Source organism: Pezoporus flaviventris, unplaced genomic scaffold (genome assembly GCF_033815535.1).
Source record: "Pezoporus flaviventris isolate CSIRO_AGI_PZ_B2104156 unplaced genomic scaffold, CSIRO_AGI_Pfla_v1 ptg000066l, whole genome shotgun sequence".
NCBI lineage: Eukaryota > Metazoa > Chordata > Aves > Psittaciformes > Psittacidae > Pezoporus > Pezoporus flaviventris.
Window position 1 is genome coordinate 21704978 of NW_026892614.1, and position 20310 is coordinate 21725287.

Here is a 20310-nt window from a genome sequence, read left to right on the forward strand (position 1 = left end):
ATGCATTGTGCTGCTTTTGTCCCCTGTAGGTGTGGAAGAGCACTCACTTGACAACTCTCCTATACTGGATGACAGATCAGCACTTTACTCTGGAGTTCACAAGAAGCAATTCTACTTTGACAGCCCCTGCGAAAAGCAGCCAGAGGATGACTCGGACTCACTTACTACTTCTCCCTCATCCAGCAGTCTTGATACGTGGGGAGCTAACCGGAAGCTGGTGAAGACCTTCAGCAAAACTGATAGCTGTGGCCTTATCAAGCCTCCCAAGAAACTCGGGACATTTTTCTCTTACCCAGAAGAGGAGAAGACCCAGAAAGTTTGCCGCTCCATGACAGATGGGGAAATGAAGAAGAGCCTCGGCTCACTGAGCCATGGGGTAAGTACAGAAAGCATTTGCTTTTATGACAGCAACAGGCACAAGCACCATCTTCTGGTGTCCCTGGAGGAGATTCAGAGTGTAAGGAAGCAGATCCGATTGAAGAAAATGGATACTAACTATTCCTGTTCCAGAGCTTTTCTTTGCCAGCGTCCTGCTAGGAAAGGAGCATCTCCCACAGCTTGCGACCTACAATTACTGCGGCACAAAACGAAAGGGGGTGGAGGTTGTGGCTTCCCAAACAGAAGGCTACGAGGGCGCACTTCTGTCAGCGAGTTCAATATTACCTATGTGGTGGAGAAAAGCCTGTATAGCCACCTCAACCTCTCACAGCTGGTGCGTCCCGTTACTGACAGGACCCTGAGCAAGGCCGACAAGCAGGACCTGAGAAGATGCCTGCTGGAGGAGGATGAGGAGGCCAAGAGGAAGTGGGCTGCCACAGTGGATCGCTGTACTAAAAGGGTTCTCTTGAGAATCCACCAAAAGTCTGTGAGTCAAAGAGTTGCCATGAAAGGTGGTCTTCCAGTTTCTGCGAGGTTGCAGTCAACACTTTCTGCTTTATACCTTTAAATAAAACTCAGTGCTTCTGCTTTCCTTGCTATTAAAAACTCTTAAGCACTGTAATTCAGTTCTGAGGTAAGAGTTTGATACTATCCCATCACGTACGAGTTTTGTTGAAACTGCAGTTTCTTTATGTACAGAATAACTCAGTGAGAGCGCAGATATGACACTGCTGCTTCTTAAACTAGCAGAGAAATTGAGATCACAGGTGAACATAGGTTTGAGATGCTATAGACATATTCTTTGTCATATTCTGGGAGTCAGTATTCTTTTAAAGGGATTACCGAGAAAATTTTCAGAGGATTAGAGCATCCTTAATCAACTGTGCTGTTTCTCTCTTGCTGTTGTTGTCTCATGTTGGCCCTCCTTTTCTCAGTTTGCATCTCATCAGTTCACCCACCCAGTACTGTATTCTCTGTTACACACACAGCTGCAGAACAAGGAGGCTGGCATTATGTAAACACTACCCTGCTTGCTGCTCGCCACCGCCAGAAGTGCCCCTTCTGCTCTGCCCCTAGCCATTGCTCCTTCTTTCTAGCATGGGGTGAAGATGGGACCTTCCCTCAGAGCATTGTGGAAAAGGAACAAGGGGTGGCTGATAAAGAAAATTGTGCAGTACAATGGGAAATTATTTGACAACTCCAGAGATCCAAAGCTGCTTCCTGATTATATGATTCCCTTTTGACATTTCCCTTTACCATGATGCTGAGTTTCCTAGGAACTTGTCTTTGGGGCAAGCCAGATCTCCAAAGCTGAGCCAGCTAGTCTGTTGTCTAGATGACAATGTAAATATGTTCCCTCCTTCGTGGATGGAAAGAGCAGTACACTGGTAATGTTAAGCAAGTTATTCCAGCAAACAATGCAGTAGAAACAGCTTTTGCTCTTGAACTACAGATTTCATTTTGAGAGGTCTCTGCTTAACTTCTTCAGATGTGAGGTATTCTCAGTGTAAGAGTCACAGCCTTGCTCTCCTTGAATAATCTGTGGGAGGGGACCAAACCTTCCTGGTCTGCTTTTTGCTTTTCAGCTGCAAAATAGACTTGTTTTTTCTACTCAATACCATGAGTATTCCCTCTTGGCAGCTTCACAGTTTCTTCTGCATTGACTGCTTGCCTTGCCGCTCACAGGGTACTGTTTATTTTCACAATCATTGTACTCTCAGAAGACATCATTTTCCCATAAGGATATTACAATGATAAGAGAAATCTTACTTATGCTTCTGTGGGTTGTACAATAGGGTTATCTCAGGCAAAAGAGAATGCTTGTATGTGCTAGAGATGCCCCATAATTAAAAATACCCTCTGAAACTGTCTTTGTAAATACAGATGACAGAAAAGCTTTTCAGGTTTTCTAATAAGTTGTCTTGCTATAGTAATTTCATTATGAAAACCATCTGGCCAACTTTTATTTATTCACAAGAGATACAATCGCAGAAGAAATGCATGATGTGTTATTGCTGTTGTTGAGGCTCCTCCAGCCTCATTTGAATGGGATAAATGGTGGAGGCATGCTGCTCTTACTAGCTTTTTCAACATACTTCTTCCTGAAACCACAAAAAGCTGGCAAACTTCAACCAGTGTCACTTCTTCTTCCTGGAAATGCTTCATGTTTGTTTGCTGCAACCTCAGAGAAACTGCAATGCCTATGTATTCAGTGGAATTGGTCACTCCGTCTTGCCTTGCCATTCATTTTTATCATTTATATTTGTTTCAGTGACCTGGACATGCATGAAATTTTCAAATCGCATCAGTTTTTCTTTTCTCCCAAAAGGATAATACTTTTGATTGCATGGCCATTCCATTGAATATCCCTCTCCTCATCCACAGACCTTTTGCTTGGTACAGTATTGCCAGGGTCACTACTGGAATCTGAAGGCGGAAGTTAAATATTAAATGTTTGGGGAGATCTATAATGAAACAATAAGCACCTGCATTAAGGTGTGTTTATTCAGAAGCTTTTAACTAGCAAACAATTTGCTATCTGAGAAGATTTCTTTAGGAGGAGCTCTGGCTGGTTTGACAGACAAGCTTGCTCAGAGCAGTTCCAGATGTCCTCTCTTCATTGCTGCGATTGCCTTCAGACTGTAGGATTAGTTAGAATGGACTCCTGAGAGAAGGACAACGTTACTTACAATTAGACATGCTGTGCTTTAAGAACTGATCTTATTACTTGTGGTTGGTCTCAGATGCTTTCCAAAAACAATTTTTAAAAGCTATGCCATAGTCACATTGCCTTCCGGTAGAAGACACATAAAAAAATTCTTTACCACAGCACTCATTTTTAATGCACATGGGGCATAGACAAAGCTGGCTTTGAGTTCTAGTAGAGCTGTGATGTATATAAAGACTGTTATTCAAGCACTGTAGGTATGCAGCAGCTAACATAGAAGCTAGAAAACTTTTTAAAAGCTATTAATATGTATGCTGATTAGCAGTGAACAGGGCAGGAAGAATTTTTACTTTAATAGAACTACTTGATGTAATTGTTTACTAAGTGTCACAGTTTATAGAGCTTGCTTCTTCCTAATAGAGTGTTGAAGCAGACTGGTAGTTCTCAGGTGGTGGGTCTTCACTGTCTTCCAAGTACAGACTCATGGTACTGATCAGGCAGTCCTTTGTAGGTCTGATCTGACACTTAGTTGAGTCTTAAGATATCTTTGAAGTTACTCTGCTGGGTAGTTCAGTCCCTAAGAACTTACAGTTTGCAAGTACCTGATCTTCTGCCTCCTGAAGAGAATACTCAGACGTTTGCCTGTCTTACCACCCACACTCAGAGCCCAGAATTGAAGTTATGCAAGTAAATTGTAACTGTTGCATCTTCATTTTCCTGGATTGCCCTGTGAGGCTTCTGGCAGGGCTAGGTACTTGAGTACTGTTGAGCTGGCTATTCAGTGGCCTGATATAAAGTCAAAGGTTTTACTTTTTGGAATGCAGGGGGTTGGACTAGATAACCTTTGAAGGTCCCTTCCAACCCAAGCTATTCTGTGATTGCAAAGCAAAAGCTGCATTCTCTCAGAGCCCCGTGTCTGGTCTTTTTTAAAGCAATACCAATGCTTTAGCAAAGATTCGTCCACCACAATTAAATGATGGTTAGCGGTGGAAATGCAACTGTACTGAGTTTGGTGGCCCTCTGCTCTTGGGAAGGAAGCAGTATCATAGTGCTGATTTTCCTGTTTTATTCAGAATGATCAAAATAAACTAAATCTGTGCATTCAGCCAAAACTGAGTCACTCCATTAGGAGATTGTGGCATTGTAAACATAGCATACTTTATCCCAGAAGTAGCAGAACTGCTTTGTACCACCAGAACTGTGACGATAAATACCTAATCTAGAACTGGGGCTTGCTGAGTCTTTGGGGACACAGTGCTTATGGATAGGCAGACTGTTTTTTCCCTCCTCTTACCAAGGGCTTGCCCTACAAGGCCTCTAGGGTTTCCCTGTGTTTCAGTGGAAATGGAATCTATGGAGGTATTCCCAGAAGGTAGGTTATTCAGTGCTTTAAAAGATTGGTGGTTCTCTGTTTCAGTGCTACTGTGGACTCATTTATGAAGGCAGATGGGACTGCTGAGGTGGATTTGCCAGCACCCTGGAAAACTTGATGCATAAGAACAACAGTTTTCTCAGACCAAAAGGTCTTTTTTCCTTTTTAAAAAGAAGAGTAGGCAATAGATGACTCAACAGCAGCAGACCTTAGGCCAAGGAGTTGTCTCTGGAAAAGGCAAATGACTCAAATGGCTTTATAACAAATTTCTTGATTTATAATTTCCCATCCTTTTGTTTGTTTGTTTCCATTTTTGCAGACATTTCTGTTTTCACTGGTGTTCCCCAAATCACAGATTTTTCAGTGAGCTAATAATTGTGACAGAACTGTATCCATTGTTTTGTTGTTTTTTTTTTTTTACAGAGAACCTGTAGCTTTGGAGGATTTGACTTGACAAATCGTTCCCTTCATATTGGAAACAGTTCTGACCAAATGGTAAGTTTAAGACAAGAAGGTACAGACTTGAAATAGCATAAAAAGAAATGTGCAATAGAGTTATTGTAGACTGAAGTGTAATTTAGGTCTGTAATAACAGTTTGGGAATCCAAGAAAGTAGAGTATCTTTGCTAACCTCAAGCTTCCTTAGCTTTGAGAATAACATACCCGCCCATATCCATGTGTGTATGAGTATTTATATACCATATGTGTAAAAAGGCAGGAACAAGTGATCAAAGTGCAGATCTGGGGGTACATCTGTGGGCTGTTCTTATGTCTGACTTCCTCAGAGCATCACCCCAGGCAAAACATATGATTACTATACTTTCTTGGTAAAAATATTTACTATTTGGAATGATGAGGCAAACTTCCCTTCACTGAAGATCTGCAAGTTATTTGGGTGGAAGTCATTATGCAAGAGATTTATTATTTGTTTTGTCATTGTATCTAAGAGCTGTGGAGTAGACCAGGATCCCATTGTGCTGGGTGCTGCACAACTGATCTCAGACCTCTTTGTGTTATAAAAAAATAAAATAAAAAAAAAATCTTCCCCTGAGAATTAATTCCATTTTATGTTACTCATGTTGATCCCAGTGTTACTGTTGGCCAGCCTGCAGCCAAAAATAACAGAATAGAAATGAGACAGAACATCATATCAAATGAAATTGCCAACATATTTTTTCCTTTTTGCCCACATAAGATTTTCTTTTCTGTTTCAACATTGGAGCCGATAACTTCTCTGTTCACTTAAATCAAGTCTAAATTGTGAAACATTTTGTGTGCCAGCATTATATTTTGTTTCTTGGGGTTGTTTTTGGTTTTCTGATTATTTTTTTTAACATCATAAATTAAATTTTTCTCTACTAGCATCAGTAGTGGGAGAGATGCAGTGCACCAGAATAATGCATATAGAGCAAGGGGTTTTCTCTTTAAACATTTAAGTCCATTAAGTAGAAGGTTTTTTACAAAAATAAAAGGCAAAAAGCTGTCCTTAATTTCTGCCAAAAGACTAAAAGTTACCAAAGTTGTAAACACAAACAATTTTTAAAGGAAAAAATGGAGAATTGTCAGAAATGAAGTATCAGCTGAATTTCAGAGAAACTTTTTTTGGAGAACTTTAGTAAAGTAGCAAGCATACATAAATTTAGGAAAGAAGCTATAAATCTTTGTGTAGAATACAGTGTACACTTACTTTAAGGTTTGTCATTTTAAGTAACTGAATTGTCTTCAGAAAGGTTATTGAACCAAGTCAGGGGCCAAATTCAGTAGTCAGTTGATTTGGCTAAACAGATTTTGGTCCTTTTTGCATTGTGATTTTTGGTGTACCCTTGCCAATGGAAGGTGCTGGTAGTAACTCTTAATATTGCTGCGTTGCTGTGGTTCCCAACACACTATAGAACGAAAGACCATGTTTTACATGCCACCTGGCCAATCTGAGTAAGGGTTGAGTCACTCAAGTGAGTTTGGCAAAATGTCAACTGATCTATGTTAATTCTTCATGTGCGCTTGTGGCGTAAGTGAATGCTGGGTATCTTAAGCTGGTTTAGAAAAGATTAAATGTATTCAAAGCAGCGGGCCTTCGTCATCCACTATATATGGACCAGCTAATTTAGTTCAGCAGTACCCTGTTGGATGTCTTAAGAATAGCTGTGCAAGTGTTACTTCCTGCCATGGTTGATGGATTTAGAAGCTTTTTTGTTGTGGGTTTTTGTTGTAGTTTTTGTTTGGTTTTTTTTTAAATATATATATATAGAGAGAGAGAGTAAAAAAATTCTACACTAAAACCATGGAGACTGGCATCAAGAGAGGTTAACTGAATGCCTCTTTAAGTAAATTTGGGAAATCGAATGCAGGTATCCATATATACATATATATATATATATATATATATATATATATACACACACACATATATTTGGCTAGGATCTCGGGGTACCTTTACTCCTGTTACAAGGTATAAGTCTTAGCTTGAAACTGTGGAGTTTTCTATCAGGTCAAATCCTTACCTGAAACTCAAAAAGCCATCCTAACAAACCACAGCATACGTGCAAACAGTAGCTGCAAGAGAAGGTTATAAATCAGGCCTTAGGAGTATGTTACAATGGACTGTTTACAGTAGCTTGCACAAGGTCTCTGCAGTGATTGGTGACTGAGGAAAAAAATAGCTCTTCTGTTTTATAGGCTTAAACCCTGTTGTATTTTGCAGGGCAAAGAAGGAGACTTTGTTTATAAAGACGTGATCAAATCCCCCTCTGCCTCCCGTATATCTCTGGGCAAAAAGGTGAAGTCTGTAAAAGAAACCATGAAGAAAAGGATGTCTAAAAAATACAGCAGCTCTCTGTCTGAGCAGGTATGTAAGGTCTGCAATGGAGTCCACTTTTATAGTGTAGAAGTGATAATCAATACTGATTCCCATGCTTCACGGCATCTCTGAAGATAATTCTAACAAGAATGTGAAGTATGGCTTATTTAAATGTTCTTATAAAATCCCTTACTGTGAAATGGCTTCCTATAGATGTCAAACCATGAAAATGCATTTTCAGATTTTCATTCAAGTAGTTCATCAGCAGAAGCCCGTGGTTGATGGCATTACACATCTTGCACTCTATTTCCATTTCTTTATCTATCATTGTTTATTAAGGGAACCGGTCTTTGACACAGGGTCACAGTAATATATTTAATATCCAATTTATACCTTAGTTTAAATTCTCAGCATAACTTCACATGTATGGTTCCTCTCTGCTGTTATAGATCTTTTGTCCATCATAGTTTCCCTCTACAGCAGCCTGTTAAAACAGATGCACGATGTAGTCAGAAAGGGACATCCCACAGAAGATTTTCCTAGTATTCTTTCATTACAAATTTTTATGGCATATTCTTAAAGACAAACCTGAAGTACATTAGTTGTAAATTAGGCTTTGAATTTCAGTGGCCTGGGAACAATTGCTGTCTTTTTCCGTTTTGGTATATTTTGCATTCCTTTTCTTCAGTGAAGTGTCAAAAATTCTTCGGCATTTGTTTGAAACCAATCTTGCCAATCAAACCAAACTTGAAACGTGTTAATAGCTGGGAAAGCCGAGCTCTCTCTGGCTGACATCGCCCCCAAGTGGGCTCGTACTAGGGATGCTGCAAGCCGTAAAGAAATGAGAATGGGAAGGGTGTCCTCCCCCAGCAGATCTGCTTTCTGGTATTAATGCAAAGCGTTAGTGCTGGTAAACGGAGCAGCCTGCAACATTAAAAATAAACCCCATAGACTGCAGAATCTGGAGACAACAGAGACAGGCTGGAACGTGGGCAGTTTTATGCAGTGCTCTGCAACATTAGAATCTCTTTCCTGTAGAACTGTCATACTGATTCATAACCACGGCAGTGCTACAGTTACGGTTATTTAATTTAAATTTACAGATAAAAACATTTTAAGGCCTCACATGATTTGTTATTGATAAAAAGATGCTTTGGTGTCTGACTGGCCTTGCAGTCCCCCTCTGCAAAGACTGCCTAAGAAAAGGACACTTGAGAAATCGTTTTACAGTGAGTTAGCAATACAGTTCTGTAGCTCTCTCTGAGATTGACTTGACCTCTGAAGTCATATGCTGGGATGACTTTTTTTCTCTGATGATTCTGCAGCATGCAAATAATAGCTTCCATCTGAAAGTTTTATGACCGCAAATCCCCACAAAACCTCTTCTTGTGTGCAAGCTACAGTTCTTTTGTTTTCAAGCTTTTTGGCACAGTTGGTTTAGAATATTTGTACCTTTCTGGCATCATGACTCAAACTATGTGCCAGTATCTCTTTCTACATTCAGAAAAAATCCCAAGCACAAGTATTTTGGCCACAAAATCTGCTGCTTTGCTTTAACTGTGCTTCACAGAGGCTGACAGAATTTGTTTTTTGAAAGACTCTTTGATTTCCGGTAATGCTTGAATGAATGAAAAGAGAAATTGCCTCACCTATTACACATGCAGCAAAACCTTTATATATTTAGGCATTTATGTTGATGAGTATTTATACTATGCACAGGCTGCGTTTTCTGGTTAATCATTTTTTGTCTTCAAGGTGAATGAGCAAAGATAAAAATTCACTGAAAAAAAAGAAGTACATTGATGCATGTCTTACTTGCGCTGCCTGATTTGTTTGTGTTCATCTTTATATAAAGTCTTGATTCAGAAAGCTGAATTTGGCATTAGCTGTTTTGCAAGTACTGCTGATAAAAATACATCATTAACAAACTTTGAATTGGGAGTGTGCTTAATGTTTCTTTCTATTTAGAGTGCTAGCTTTTTCAGAGTGTACTGTTAGCTCCTGTGTCTGCTATCATGCATAATAAAGTTGGGTTTCTGCCACAGCTGAGTACTGCTAAATAAGCAGATAAACATAGAAGGTCTGGTAAAAAGCAAGAAAACAGAATCTCTTTCCTTGGAGATGAACAAGCAGCTCCTGTCAGTGCCTGTGTTCATTTACCAAACTGAAATGGTTCAATCCCTTTCAGGAGTCCAGCCCTAGGGTCATGCCGGGTTCTCCACAGTCACCCCCTCCAGACACTGACTCCCTGGACAAACCCAAGCTGAAAGCCGGTGGCTCAGTAGAGAGCCTGAGGAGTTCCTTAAGTGGTCAGAGCTCAATGAGTAAGTTTGTAATTGTGTTGCTCCATTTGTGTGGCTTCAAGGAACAGAGATCTCTGCAATAAGCAGAATCAGAGAAAGTTGAAGCAGTGGTTAAAAAGTTAGAAGGGCTGATGGGTTAGTCATTAAGGGTTTACAAAGAACTGTAAGCACTTGCTTTCTGGATGGGTGTTTTGGGTTCTCTATTATAGTAGAAATGATTGGAGTGAAAATTACAATCCTTGGCCACTAGTAAACAGGCTTTTCTAAACATTAGATTTCTCCTGGGCCTCCTGATGGGCTTCCCACCCTCCCTCCAGAGGGACCTTGAGGTTGTCTCATTAGTTAGTTAGATGAGTATTTAAAACCTCTCTGGCCAAGACTGTCTCTACGCAAAATAGAGCTTAAGTGCTACACAGATGAAATAAGCTTGCTTCGCTGTGAGTTACTGACCAATAGATAGCAACAATGTACTGGGGGGTGGGGGATAGGGACTGAAAAGAAAGCTCCATTTTTAAATAACTGAAAGTGCTTTCTGAAAATCATCTGCCTTTTGTCTGTTTGGTTGGTTTTCTTTGTTTTGTAATATCGATACGGAGTGTTGCCATGAAACTGATTTTTTGGAAATGAGAGGATTCTGGAACTTCATGGAGGGTTCGGAGCTTATTTTACTCACACCACTGTGCTTTTCTGTGGGCAAAACTTCTCAGAGAAATGACATCTCCTTTGATGAGATACCATTTAAACAGCTTCTTAGTTACATATTGAGGAGCTGAATCTGGCAAAACAGGAGTGCAAAGTTCACATGCTGGGAGAGTTAGTTATATAGCAGCATTTAAGAACTTTTGATTACCAGGTTTTTTAGAAAGAAGACCCATTTTCTGTCTTGCTTCCATTTTCTTTTCTGAACCTTCCTCACAAAGAAATTCTTTATTAGAGATTGATACTGTGTCTCTCACCAGGTGGTCAGACAGTGAGCACAACAGATTCCTCAACCAGCAACAGGGAGAGCGTGAAATCAGAAGACGGTGATGATGAAGAGCCTCCTTACAGAGGACCTTTTTGTGGAAGAGCCAGGGTTCACACTGATTTTACTCCAAGTCCTTATGATACAGACTCTTTGAAGCTCAAGGTACCAGCCGTATCTCTTTTGAAGGGGTCAAGCATTTATTCTGGCAAAATAAGAGCTCTTTGCAAGACTACGCAAGTCTTAGATTTTAATGAGTTTACATGTGTTTTTTAAGCCTTTTAACCTGTGTTATTCTGATACATTTAAGATTTGCTTGAATTACATCAAAGTGTTATAGAATGTAAGTATCAGTATTTCTGCATATGGAGGGAAAGACACTTGTGTCTTTAGTTTCTGGAAAAACAAAAATGTGCACAAATTCATTTCCATTTTGCAAGGATTTTTTTTCTTTTTTTTTTTGAGATTGGAAAAATACTTTGTCTGCCACAATGAATTAATCCATCAATGGAAAAAATTCAGAATCCATGTTAAAAATGTGGATGCATCTGCGCATAGGGTCTCTTAAAGGCACTTCAGTTAATACAACTTCTTTTGAGTTAATGTTAAATTACTTTGCTGACTGTGAGTTGTCACCCCCCTTTAATTTTTCTGGATATCAGCTTTTATTTTTAGTTGTGTTGTATTCAAGTCAAACTATCTGACTCCATAGTTCATTATTTAAAATTCTGTGGGCAGGTAATTCCTATTAAATGTACATACAGTAATCTCTTTATAAGGATACAAAAACGCTTGTGTGTCCATTTCTTAGTTATGGTCAGGAGCAATTCAGGAAAAGTAGCAGTGTTGCACAGTTACTTCTGCATACACCTCCTTTCCTCAGGAGATTTGAAGTGAGGCTGTGTCTGTATACACTGAGCATGTTATTTGCACCATTTCTGATATTGCACAGTTTAGAGACATTTGTGTGAAACAGCAGTGATGCATGACTGGGGTCTAAGCGGGTTTGTGAATCAGGACAATGGGGGTCCATTCCAGGTTCTTTTGTTGGCTTGCTCTGTGGCCTTAGGCATGCCAATACCTTTTTCTCCCATTTGTAAAACAAGTACAATCAGATATTTTTGCAAGAGCTGTGGCTAACCTTTTGAAAACTATAGAGTGTTGTCCATTCTGTGTACATGAAATTATAAGACAAAGTGGGGTTTTTGCTTGAGTATCCATCAGAGAACATACCTAAATGGTTTTCCTGCTGCTTTGGTCTGCAGAAAGGTGACATTATTGATATAATCAGCAAACCCCCCATGGGCACTTGGATGGGCCTGTTGAACAACAAAGTTGGCACTTTCAAATTTATCTATGTGGACGTGTTAAATGAAGAGGAAGAGAAGCCAAAGCGGCCCACCAGGAGACGCCGGAAAAGCAGACCGCCTCAGCCCAAGTCAGTTGAGGATCTCTTGGATCGCATCAACTTAAAGGTCTGAATTCTCTTTCTGTTTACCCTTCAGTTTTACTTGTGGGAAGAGGCCATGCCTTTGGAGTTACTGTTTTGAAAGCTGCTGCACACCAGATTCATAATCTGAAGGATCATGACACCACTTAGCAGAACCGGGTGCTAGCTGCAGAGTGAAAATTGCTGAGGCCAGGCAGAACTGCCTGTCAGGCTTGATGAAGTGCTGCGGCTGCATGCACTTGCAGACTGTAAATCCTTGCATAGCGTGGCTACTAGGTGCCACGTTTCAAAGGCAAGCAAAAAGTGTAAAATGACAGTAGTAACCATCTTTTTAAAGAGGAATGTTTTTTCCATATTTCTGTTCAGAAGAGCAAGGGATAAACAAGTGGGGCAGTCATTCACCCTTTGTAATTCTCGTTCATACAGAGCTGTGCCATATTGTGAGTCTGGATAGCATGCTACCCAGGCCATTCAATACAGTGCATTCCAAATACAAAAATATGTGAGCATTCTGGTTCTGGAACAGCTACCTCCCTGAACTCTGAGCAGTGTTTATACAAGCTATAATCCTATAATTTTGCTGTTATACATTGGTTTGCATTTGCTAAACTACTGCTTTTTCTATTGGTTATGAATATCTCTTCTAGTATCTTTGTCAAGTAAATATGTTGTCCTACAGTTCTCCTTTTTTTTTCCCTGTTACGCAGGAGCACATGCCCACTTTTCTGTTCAATGGATATGAAGATCTAGATACCTTTAAGCTTTTAGAGGAAGAAGATTTGGATGAACTGAACATCCGAGATCCTGAGCACAGAGCCGTTCTCCTCACAGCAGTGGAGCTGCTACAGGAGTATGATAGTACGTGGGATTTTTAAAGTTTTCAGTAGCTCTGCCAAGAACCTTGTAAACTTCTTAAAGCAGAAAACTGGGTCCAGGATTTTGATCTTTTTTTTCCCTAATCTAGTTATTTCCAGGGTAATTCTGTGTAACAGTATGTAGATTTTTGAAGAGTGACTTAAGACTTGTATTTGTTCTGCCAGAATACTTTTGTTCATGTAAGCCCTGCTACCCAACTTACTCATGTGATATCAAATGAACAACACATATGTTTTAGAATACTGATATTCAGGAATAAATCCTGAGATAACCTACTGAAAATAAGAAGCTGAGGCATGAAGAACAGGAAAGAATACATAGTCAAGGGTAAGAAAAAGATCTAAGCCCAGAGAGCCATGGAGAAGGGTAATGTGAATTAAAAATGTGAATTAAACTCTCTTATTTTACCTGCACGCACATATGGTTCTTGGACTGTGAACTGCAGGATTTTACAAGTAGCTTCAGGTTGTACGCATAACAACACAGCAATTTGTAAAGGGACAAAATGTAAGTCAAGAGCAAATAGCAGAAGACAGTGACCTAATTACCTAAGGGGCAGAAGTGCAATTCTGCCTATTGTACAGATGTTCTCCAGCAAGTGGTTGCAAAGATGAGGGAAAGCAGAGCCCAGCCATGGCAGTCAAATCCAATGGCATCTTTGCTGCACAGGAGAAAGTGGGGCTGTACCATCCACACAGTAGTCATGATAGAGTCATGGTAGAGTAGATTCATTTGAAAAACAAGCGTAGCTTGAGACAGAAATTTAGATGCACTCAGTACCTAGTTGCAGCAACCTAAGACAGTACTGAATTGCCCCTTTATACCTAAGTGTCAGAAGAACTTCAGTATTGCACTGAACAGAATCAGTGGAATGGATTGTGTGAGTGAATCCTGTGTTTTAGCTTAAACTGCCATAGCAGCAATTTAAACACCTGGTTATTAAATGCTTAAGTGCAATGCTTAATTCTGTTATAGAGAGATGTGTGGTTAGTATCTCTAGACAATGCTGTGTGGCCTGAGCTTTCACTGACACATAGCTTTTTTGTTCATTTCATTTCCCGAAGAGGCATCCACACTTTCTCTGTCCTCCTCTACCCCTCAATAAAACTGCGGTTGCAGATTTAGATTCTTACATCAGAGTAGCTTTTCATTACCTAATATGAGCTTCTCTTCATTATTTGCAGGCCTACTTAGAATACTCGCTTCCCTGAAGTAATGATTTTTTTAGGGCACTTCAATTTTGGTTTGAAAACTTGAAGAACTGTGCGATGTGGTGGTTGGAAAGTATAAATTCCAACTCCAAGTCAGGATGACGAGCAGAAAGAGAAGCGAGGGCCGGACAGCTGCAACCTTGGAAGGGCAGCATTTAGTTCCACCCCATAATTACCTTTCATGTGCTGAGAATAGGAACTGGAGTAGCCATTTCTGACATTTTATTGCAGGACAAGAAAAACACAGCATAAACTCTATCTTGCATCCAGGTAAATTCCTGGAATCCAGCCTGTGCAGCCTAGGTGAACCACACTTGAGTGCTGACTCTTTGCGCAGACCAAGGAAGGAAGGAAGGAAGGAAGGAACTGTTACCACTAGTCTCTCCCTTGTGCCTTTCCACTTCATTAGGTGACAGCATCTAACTTTGTGAGACCTACCTCTGATCCTTCCTCTTGGCCCTTCTGAAAAGTAGGTCAGGGTTAGAATTTTATTCTTTTTTACTTGATTTGGTTCTTTTCAGTGCTTTTTTTTTTTTTCCCCTTTGTTTTGGGCATTGAGTTTGTGTTTGTTTTTTTTTCTCTGTCTGTTTGTTTGTTTGTTTTGGTTTTTTTTTTGGTTTTTTTTTTTTTTAAGTTTTAGAACTTTGACTCCATCATTTTAAATAAATTTCCACAGTTGTAAGTTGCAGGAGTTGGCCCCAAGGCAGCTGAGGTGCACAAGCAGTCCATTCTGCTTTCGTTGTGTGTCACACTGCTCCCTCACACTTGTGCTGAGGCTGTTGCTTAATTCTTCACTAAACAGGATGAATGTTTCCAACATTTGAGATGGCTGTTCTTAATGCTCCCTCTTTTCTAAAGCAGTGATCTGCTACAATTAATACAACAGGGAAGATCATAAAATCATAGAATCTTTTAAGTTGGAAACGACCTTTAAGATCAAGTCAACTGTTAACCTAGCACTGCCATGTCCACCACTAAGCCATGTCCCTAAGCAACATCTACACCTTTTAAGTGTCTCCAGGGATGGTGACTCAACCACTTCCCTGGGCAGCCTGTTTCAGTGCTTGACAGTTATTTCAGTGAAGAAATTTTTCCTCATACCCAATATAAGTACCCCGTCATGTGCCCCCCGGCACAACCTGAGGCCATTTCTTCTTGTCCTGTTGCTTGTTGCTTGGGAGAAGAGACTGAAACACACCTCACTACAACCTCTTTTCAGGTAGTTGTAGAGACCAGTAAGGCTCCCCTAAGCCTCCTTTTCTCCAGGCTGAACAACCCCGCTCCCTCCTCCTAAGACTTGTGCTCTAGACCATCACCAGTTTCATTGCCTTTCTCTGGACACACAGGATAATGGTGTTGGAAATGGAAGGTGGAAAAGTTCAGCCAGATTTTCTGTTTGCCTGTTTTTCACTGTATTCTCACATCCTCTAGGTAACAGCGACCAGTCAGGATCTCAGGAGAAACTTCTCATTGAAGGCCAAGGCCTAACCGGATGCTCTCCTCGGGATTCTGGCTGCTACGAAAGCAATGAAAACCTGGAGAATGGTAATGGTGACAGCAATGAGCCTTGTAATCCCTGCAGCCTTTTTTCAGTAGATATCTTCATATACTTTCTGCTTCTGTTCCTAGCTAACGCAGGCTACTTCACACTTGACTTTCCTCTTTGTTCTGACTGCCTTTTTTCCTCTTGGCTTGAGCCACTGGTTTTCATTGCTGTTGTTTCTAATTTATTTATTTGCATTGGTAGGAATCGGATCACATTTCAGAAATCATCTTTCTTCTGTGATCATATAGCAACAGGCACTCTCACTGCAATTCTCTGCCTTCTCCAATCCCTGTCATATTGTCGTGCAGCTGTGCCTCATGAGGCTTGCACTACTTACAGTCCAACAGCCCATGTCTAGGGGACTGCTGGTAATGGAGAAATCAGTAAACTCCACTGAGATTAGGATTTCAGCAAAACCCATACAAAAAATGTTTAGAAAAAATGTTCTCTGTTTTAGGCCATATCTTTGCTTGCTTATATTGCATGTTGCCTTCTGTGATCAGAAGCCAACTGCAGAGATTTAGGACTTTTCAGTGTATGAACACTAGCAAGTTAAATTAATTGAGAAGTTGGCAAGGAAATAAACTATGGGGAAAAAAATGCTTACGGTATCAATTCCCATTGCCTTATCTTGCACCAGTGAAAGGTGATACACTGAAAAATTACCATGAGAGATGTTATGATTTCTGAAGAAATCAGTTTGTTGTGCTGACTGAGTGTGCTTTACTTGAAGGATGGTGTAATCTTGTCATTAGGAATGAAATATTAAAATACATGAAACTGGTTTGAGCTTGGCATTATCAGCCCAAGCAATTGAGCCATGGCTTGGCCTCGGACCGCCTGGTTTCATAACTAACATCCATCTTAAACAGAAACAACAGAATAAATAGAGATACTGTACACCCCTTGTAGCGGCTGTTTTTCCCATTTAAAATATGAGCTAAAGGTCCTTCTCTTAGTACGTGCATATTCTGTCAGTCTGCCACTCAGAAATAACCATTTATTGAAGAAAATTGCCATTTGCTTTGGGGCTGAATGCTGAAATCAACAATATGCTAAATTCCTGAAAGCAGAGAGAATTTTTTTCCTTGAATATGAATCTCCGTCCAGTAGGCATGCTGAAATATAATCATGGCTAAATATATGGCATATGTGACAATTTTCTTCCCTTTTTATCTCTTAAGTGCCATCATAATGATAGCTGTAGCACTGAAGTTAAATTGCTGCCTGTGCATTTTCCTTATTTTAACAATATAATAAAATCTTTAGAAAGCAATTGGCATTGCCTGTCTGCTTAGATACTTACTATTACATTTAAACTAATATTTCTATCTGAGTTTTGCAGAATGTAAACTACCACTGATAATTTTTATATTGCTCTTTATGTATGGCTTGCTGCATTTCTGCATCATTTTGCTCACAAATGCATTTAGTGCTTGTTTTGAAAACCATTATGAAAAGAACATTTGGTATGGGATTCATTCAGAGATTTTTGTCAAGCCTGGTTAATCTGAAATGTGCTACGCCTTCTTTGCAGAGTTCATGGACCATAGTTGTTTATATGCATATTGTTTTCAAAATACATTGGATTCTCATCCGTTAAAATAAGGATAATCATTTGTCTAGTATAAACATCCCAATGAGCAGAGCAGCAATAATAAACTGTGCTTCATAAATGGGAAATATATTCTGAGAAGAAATGGTTCTTCAGATTTTCTGGGGAGTGGTTATATATAGTATTTTGATATCTAGTATAGTGCCTTGTTTTGGGCTGATATTGCACCATTTGGCATCAGTTCTAAGATTTCAGAGTTGCTCTTACATTTTTGTTAGAGTGTAGTTTGCTATGTACAATGGCAGTGGCACATGTGTATCTTTTACAGGTACTGCTCTGGGTCCCACTGCAGAAATATTTGGGTATTCTCATAAGTATACACAATGTACTTAGAGCACCATTGTGATTTTATTCCAACTTACGAAGAGCAAGGAATATACAGTTCGGGATGTATTCAGTGTTAGGAAGAACGTAAGAGCAGACAGCAACCAGCCATGATCAGACTATTAGTCCATATAGTCCAGTCCTTGGTTTGAAACAAGGCAGAGAGAGCAAGCTCTCTTCTAGACTTCTGACAATGGTGCAGTTATTGTACTTGTTTTGTGTGCAAGCGTTGTCTATCTGAAACATATTTGGAAACCATATCGGAAATCTAGTTCTCAGAGGACTGGCCAAAAGCAGATAGCTAGAGAATAGTACAGGAGTAGAGCAAGCATATTTGATGCTTCCCAGGGTACTCTTGGGGAGTGAATCATTTAAGGACTTAAAAATTTGGCTACTGTTTCCTGGCATTCATCCATTTTCCTGAAACATGAACATCCCCAGTCTTCCATAGAACCTCCATCCTAACAGTGTTTAGACCAGTTAACTATTGTATTGACCTCTGTCATACTCCTTCCCATGTCAGCGCCCTTCTAGTTCTTATTCCTTATAGGGCATTCATGTCCCTGATCATGCCTGGTGTCTTTGAACCTTTTCTTGTTGTGCTGTATGGCTTATTTAAGGGGAGAGGGGATGTGAAGGGATAAGAATTGTGCATGCAGTATGCAAAGCTGAAGAAGCAGACAAACCATGGCTTTATCAGGTGGGATAAGGGTGCACTCTGATTTGTTCAGATACTGAAGTCCCGATTTCCATAGTGCCAAGTAGGCATCCTAAGCACTTAAGTGTTCAGTGCTAACTAGTGAGAAAAGGAAGCAACAGAACAGGTGGCCACATTGCCTAATGTAGTGTGCATTTCTGCTAGCTTGTAATCAGTTAAAAAAAAAAAACAAAACAAAAGCAATGAGGCTACAGTTGTCTTCTGTGCCATCATCTTTGTTGTGTCAACAGCGTTATTTCAAATGCACGCAAAATATAGCCACAGAAAGCAATGCCAAATGATGTTAATTCAGACCACTGAATATGTTCTGCGTCTGGTTTGGAGTACTTAAATTTCAGAGGACAACCTTCCATACAGAAAAAAGATGCTAAGAGAAACACTGAAAATTTTAGCTGTAATTCTTGTACCTCTGAAAATACTCCCCAAGATAATCTCCTTTCTCCTGAGGCAGATGATGACAGGAAATTGATAAATTCCTTCTCTGTATTCTGGTAACAAGTACCATGAGAGGTGGACACTGCTTTGTCTAACAAAACTGCACCATAGCATTAAACAAAAGAGTTGAAGTATGACTGTAGCTTGAACTGAACCTGGAAACAATAAAAGTTTTCCATTTGTTTTGTGCAAAGACCACCTTTGTTACCTTAGTTTTCACCATTACACCTGTGTCATTCTGCACGCATTTAAATCAAAGATGCTGCTCTAGTTGACAGCACTAAGAAAGGCATTATTAGACTGCTTATCTGTACCAAGGATTCATAAGAACGAATTATTATAAAAATGTGCTAACATTAAAAAGGTTTTAAGCCTTACTAGCTATACACATTAACCATTGTAGGCTTTTTCTTCTTTGTTTCCCTGAGAAAGGGAGGGAATGTTAAATTTGTGGACATTGTTTATATAGCTCTCTACTTTATGAAAACAACTTAAAAACATATTTAAAAGTCTGTTTTCTTTGTTTAATGCCTCGGAAGTATAATGAAGGTGCACTTGGTAGTCAAGTGGAGAGAAGGAATAGCTAGAAAACAGCTGCATTCCTGATACTGCTGTTGATTTAAATCTGTGTAAGAGAAATTATGTTCTCAAATCTTGTACAAAACAGTAGCATTAAACCTAGCACTGTTTTGAAACCATTCTGAAGCAGAGAGCTTAAAGATTGCATATTGGGTTATACATTTTCAAGACAAAATGTTGTGAACTTCATCCCATTCTCTCTACGTTTGTATTTTTATGCCAAACAGGGCTAGAATTAACTGAAGATTTCACTTTCCAAAATTTTTCTTTCCTTTTTTTCTTCACTTTTTTTTTTCTTTGTTTTTCTATTCCCCATCTCTTCTTTTTTCCATTCCCTGACTACTTGCTTTACACAATCATATCCTATTTCTTAACAAACTAATGTTGTTTACTGGCTACCCTTGTGGCTTCGGTGAGAGCTTGCACTGCACAGCAGTAGCATTTCTCACAACTTTCCTTTCAGTGCTGAGGTTCCTGAGTGAGCTTTCCTAATCCAGTATATCCCCTAAGTATTTATTTCAGATCGAAAAGGAGGTTCATGAATTTTGTTATGTGAGCTGCAACAGCAAGCCCCAGACAGTATGGTGAATTACTGCACAAGTCAGACATGTACTGGCAAATACAAATAATGAAAAGAGAACTCTCCACACTTATTACATATTGACATTAGTGCCTAAAAGCACTAAAAAATGAATGTAACATTTCTTAAACATGTCTTTTTAATGTGGCTGTAAGTTATTTTCAGAAAGTGGTGGCCTAGCACCATGGAAAGGTGCAGACAGAGAAGTCTTTCTGCTGCTTCTCTGAGCTACCTGAACTCAACGTAGTAGCAAGGGTGCCAACTTAATGTGTGATGTGTCTTTATTAGCATTTTGGGGTAATGTTAATATTTAGCTTGGGTTGAGCTGTGAACCATACAGCTTCTGAGAAAGGAGTTCGTGTGTGCTGGCAATCATCCTTGCAGGCTCACTTTGATTTTCGATGGAATAACCTTGCTGACATACCAGTAAATGTGACCAGTATTTTTTGAGGGAAATGTTTTCCATTTCTCTTTAAATGTAACCTCCATTTTCT

The 20310-nt window shown here is 39.7% G+C and overlaps 1 protein-coding gene across 9 annotated transcripts in view; it reads left to right on the forward strand.

The window, feature by feature from the left end:
- LOC133278565 (SAM and SH3 domain-containing protein 1-like) overlaps positions 1-20310 on the forward strand; it is a 535664-nt gene that overhangs the window by 507349 nt on the left and 8005 nt on the right. For 8 of the 9 annotated variants that reach the window (XM_061471499.1, XM_061471500.1, XM_061471502.1 and 5 more), the window contains 8 exons: positions 30-865; positions 4842-4913; positions 7120-7263; positions 9404-9539; positions 10478-10647; positions 11748-11957; positions 12640-12790; positions 15451-15564. In XM_061471499.1, coding sequence (XP_061327483.1) covers positions 30-865; positions 4842-4913; positions 7120-7263; positions 9404-9539; positions 10478-10647; positions 11748-11957; positions 12640-12790; positions 15451-15564 — 1833 coding nt within the window. The remainder of the gene's footprint in view (positions 1-29; positions 866-4841; positions 4914-7119; positions 7264-9403; positions 9540-10477; positions 10648-11747; positions 11958-12639; positions 12791-15450; positions 15565-20310) is intronic. The other variant, XM_061471503.1, reaches the window with a different exon arrangement.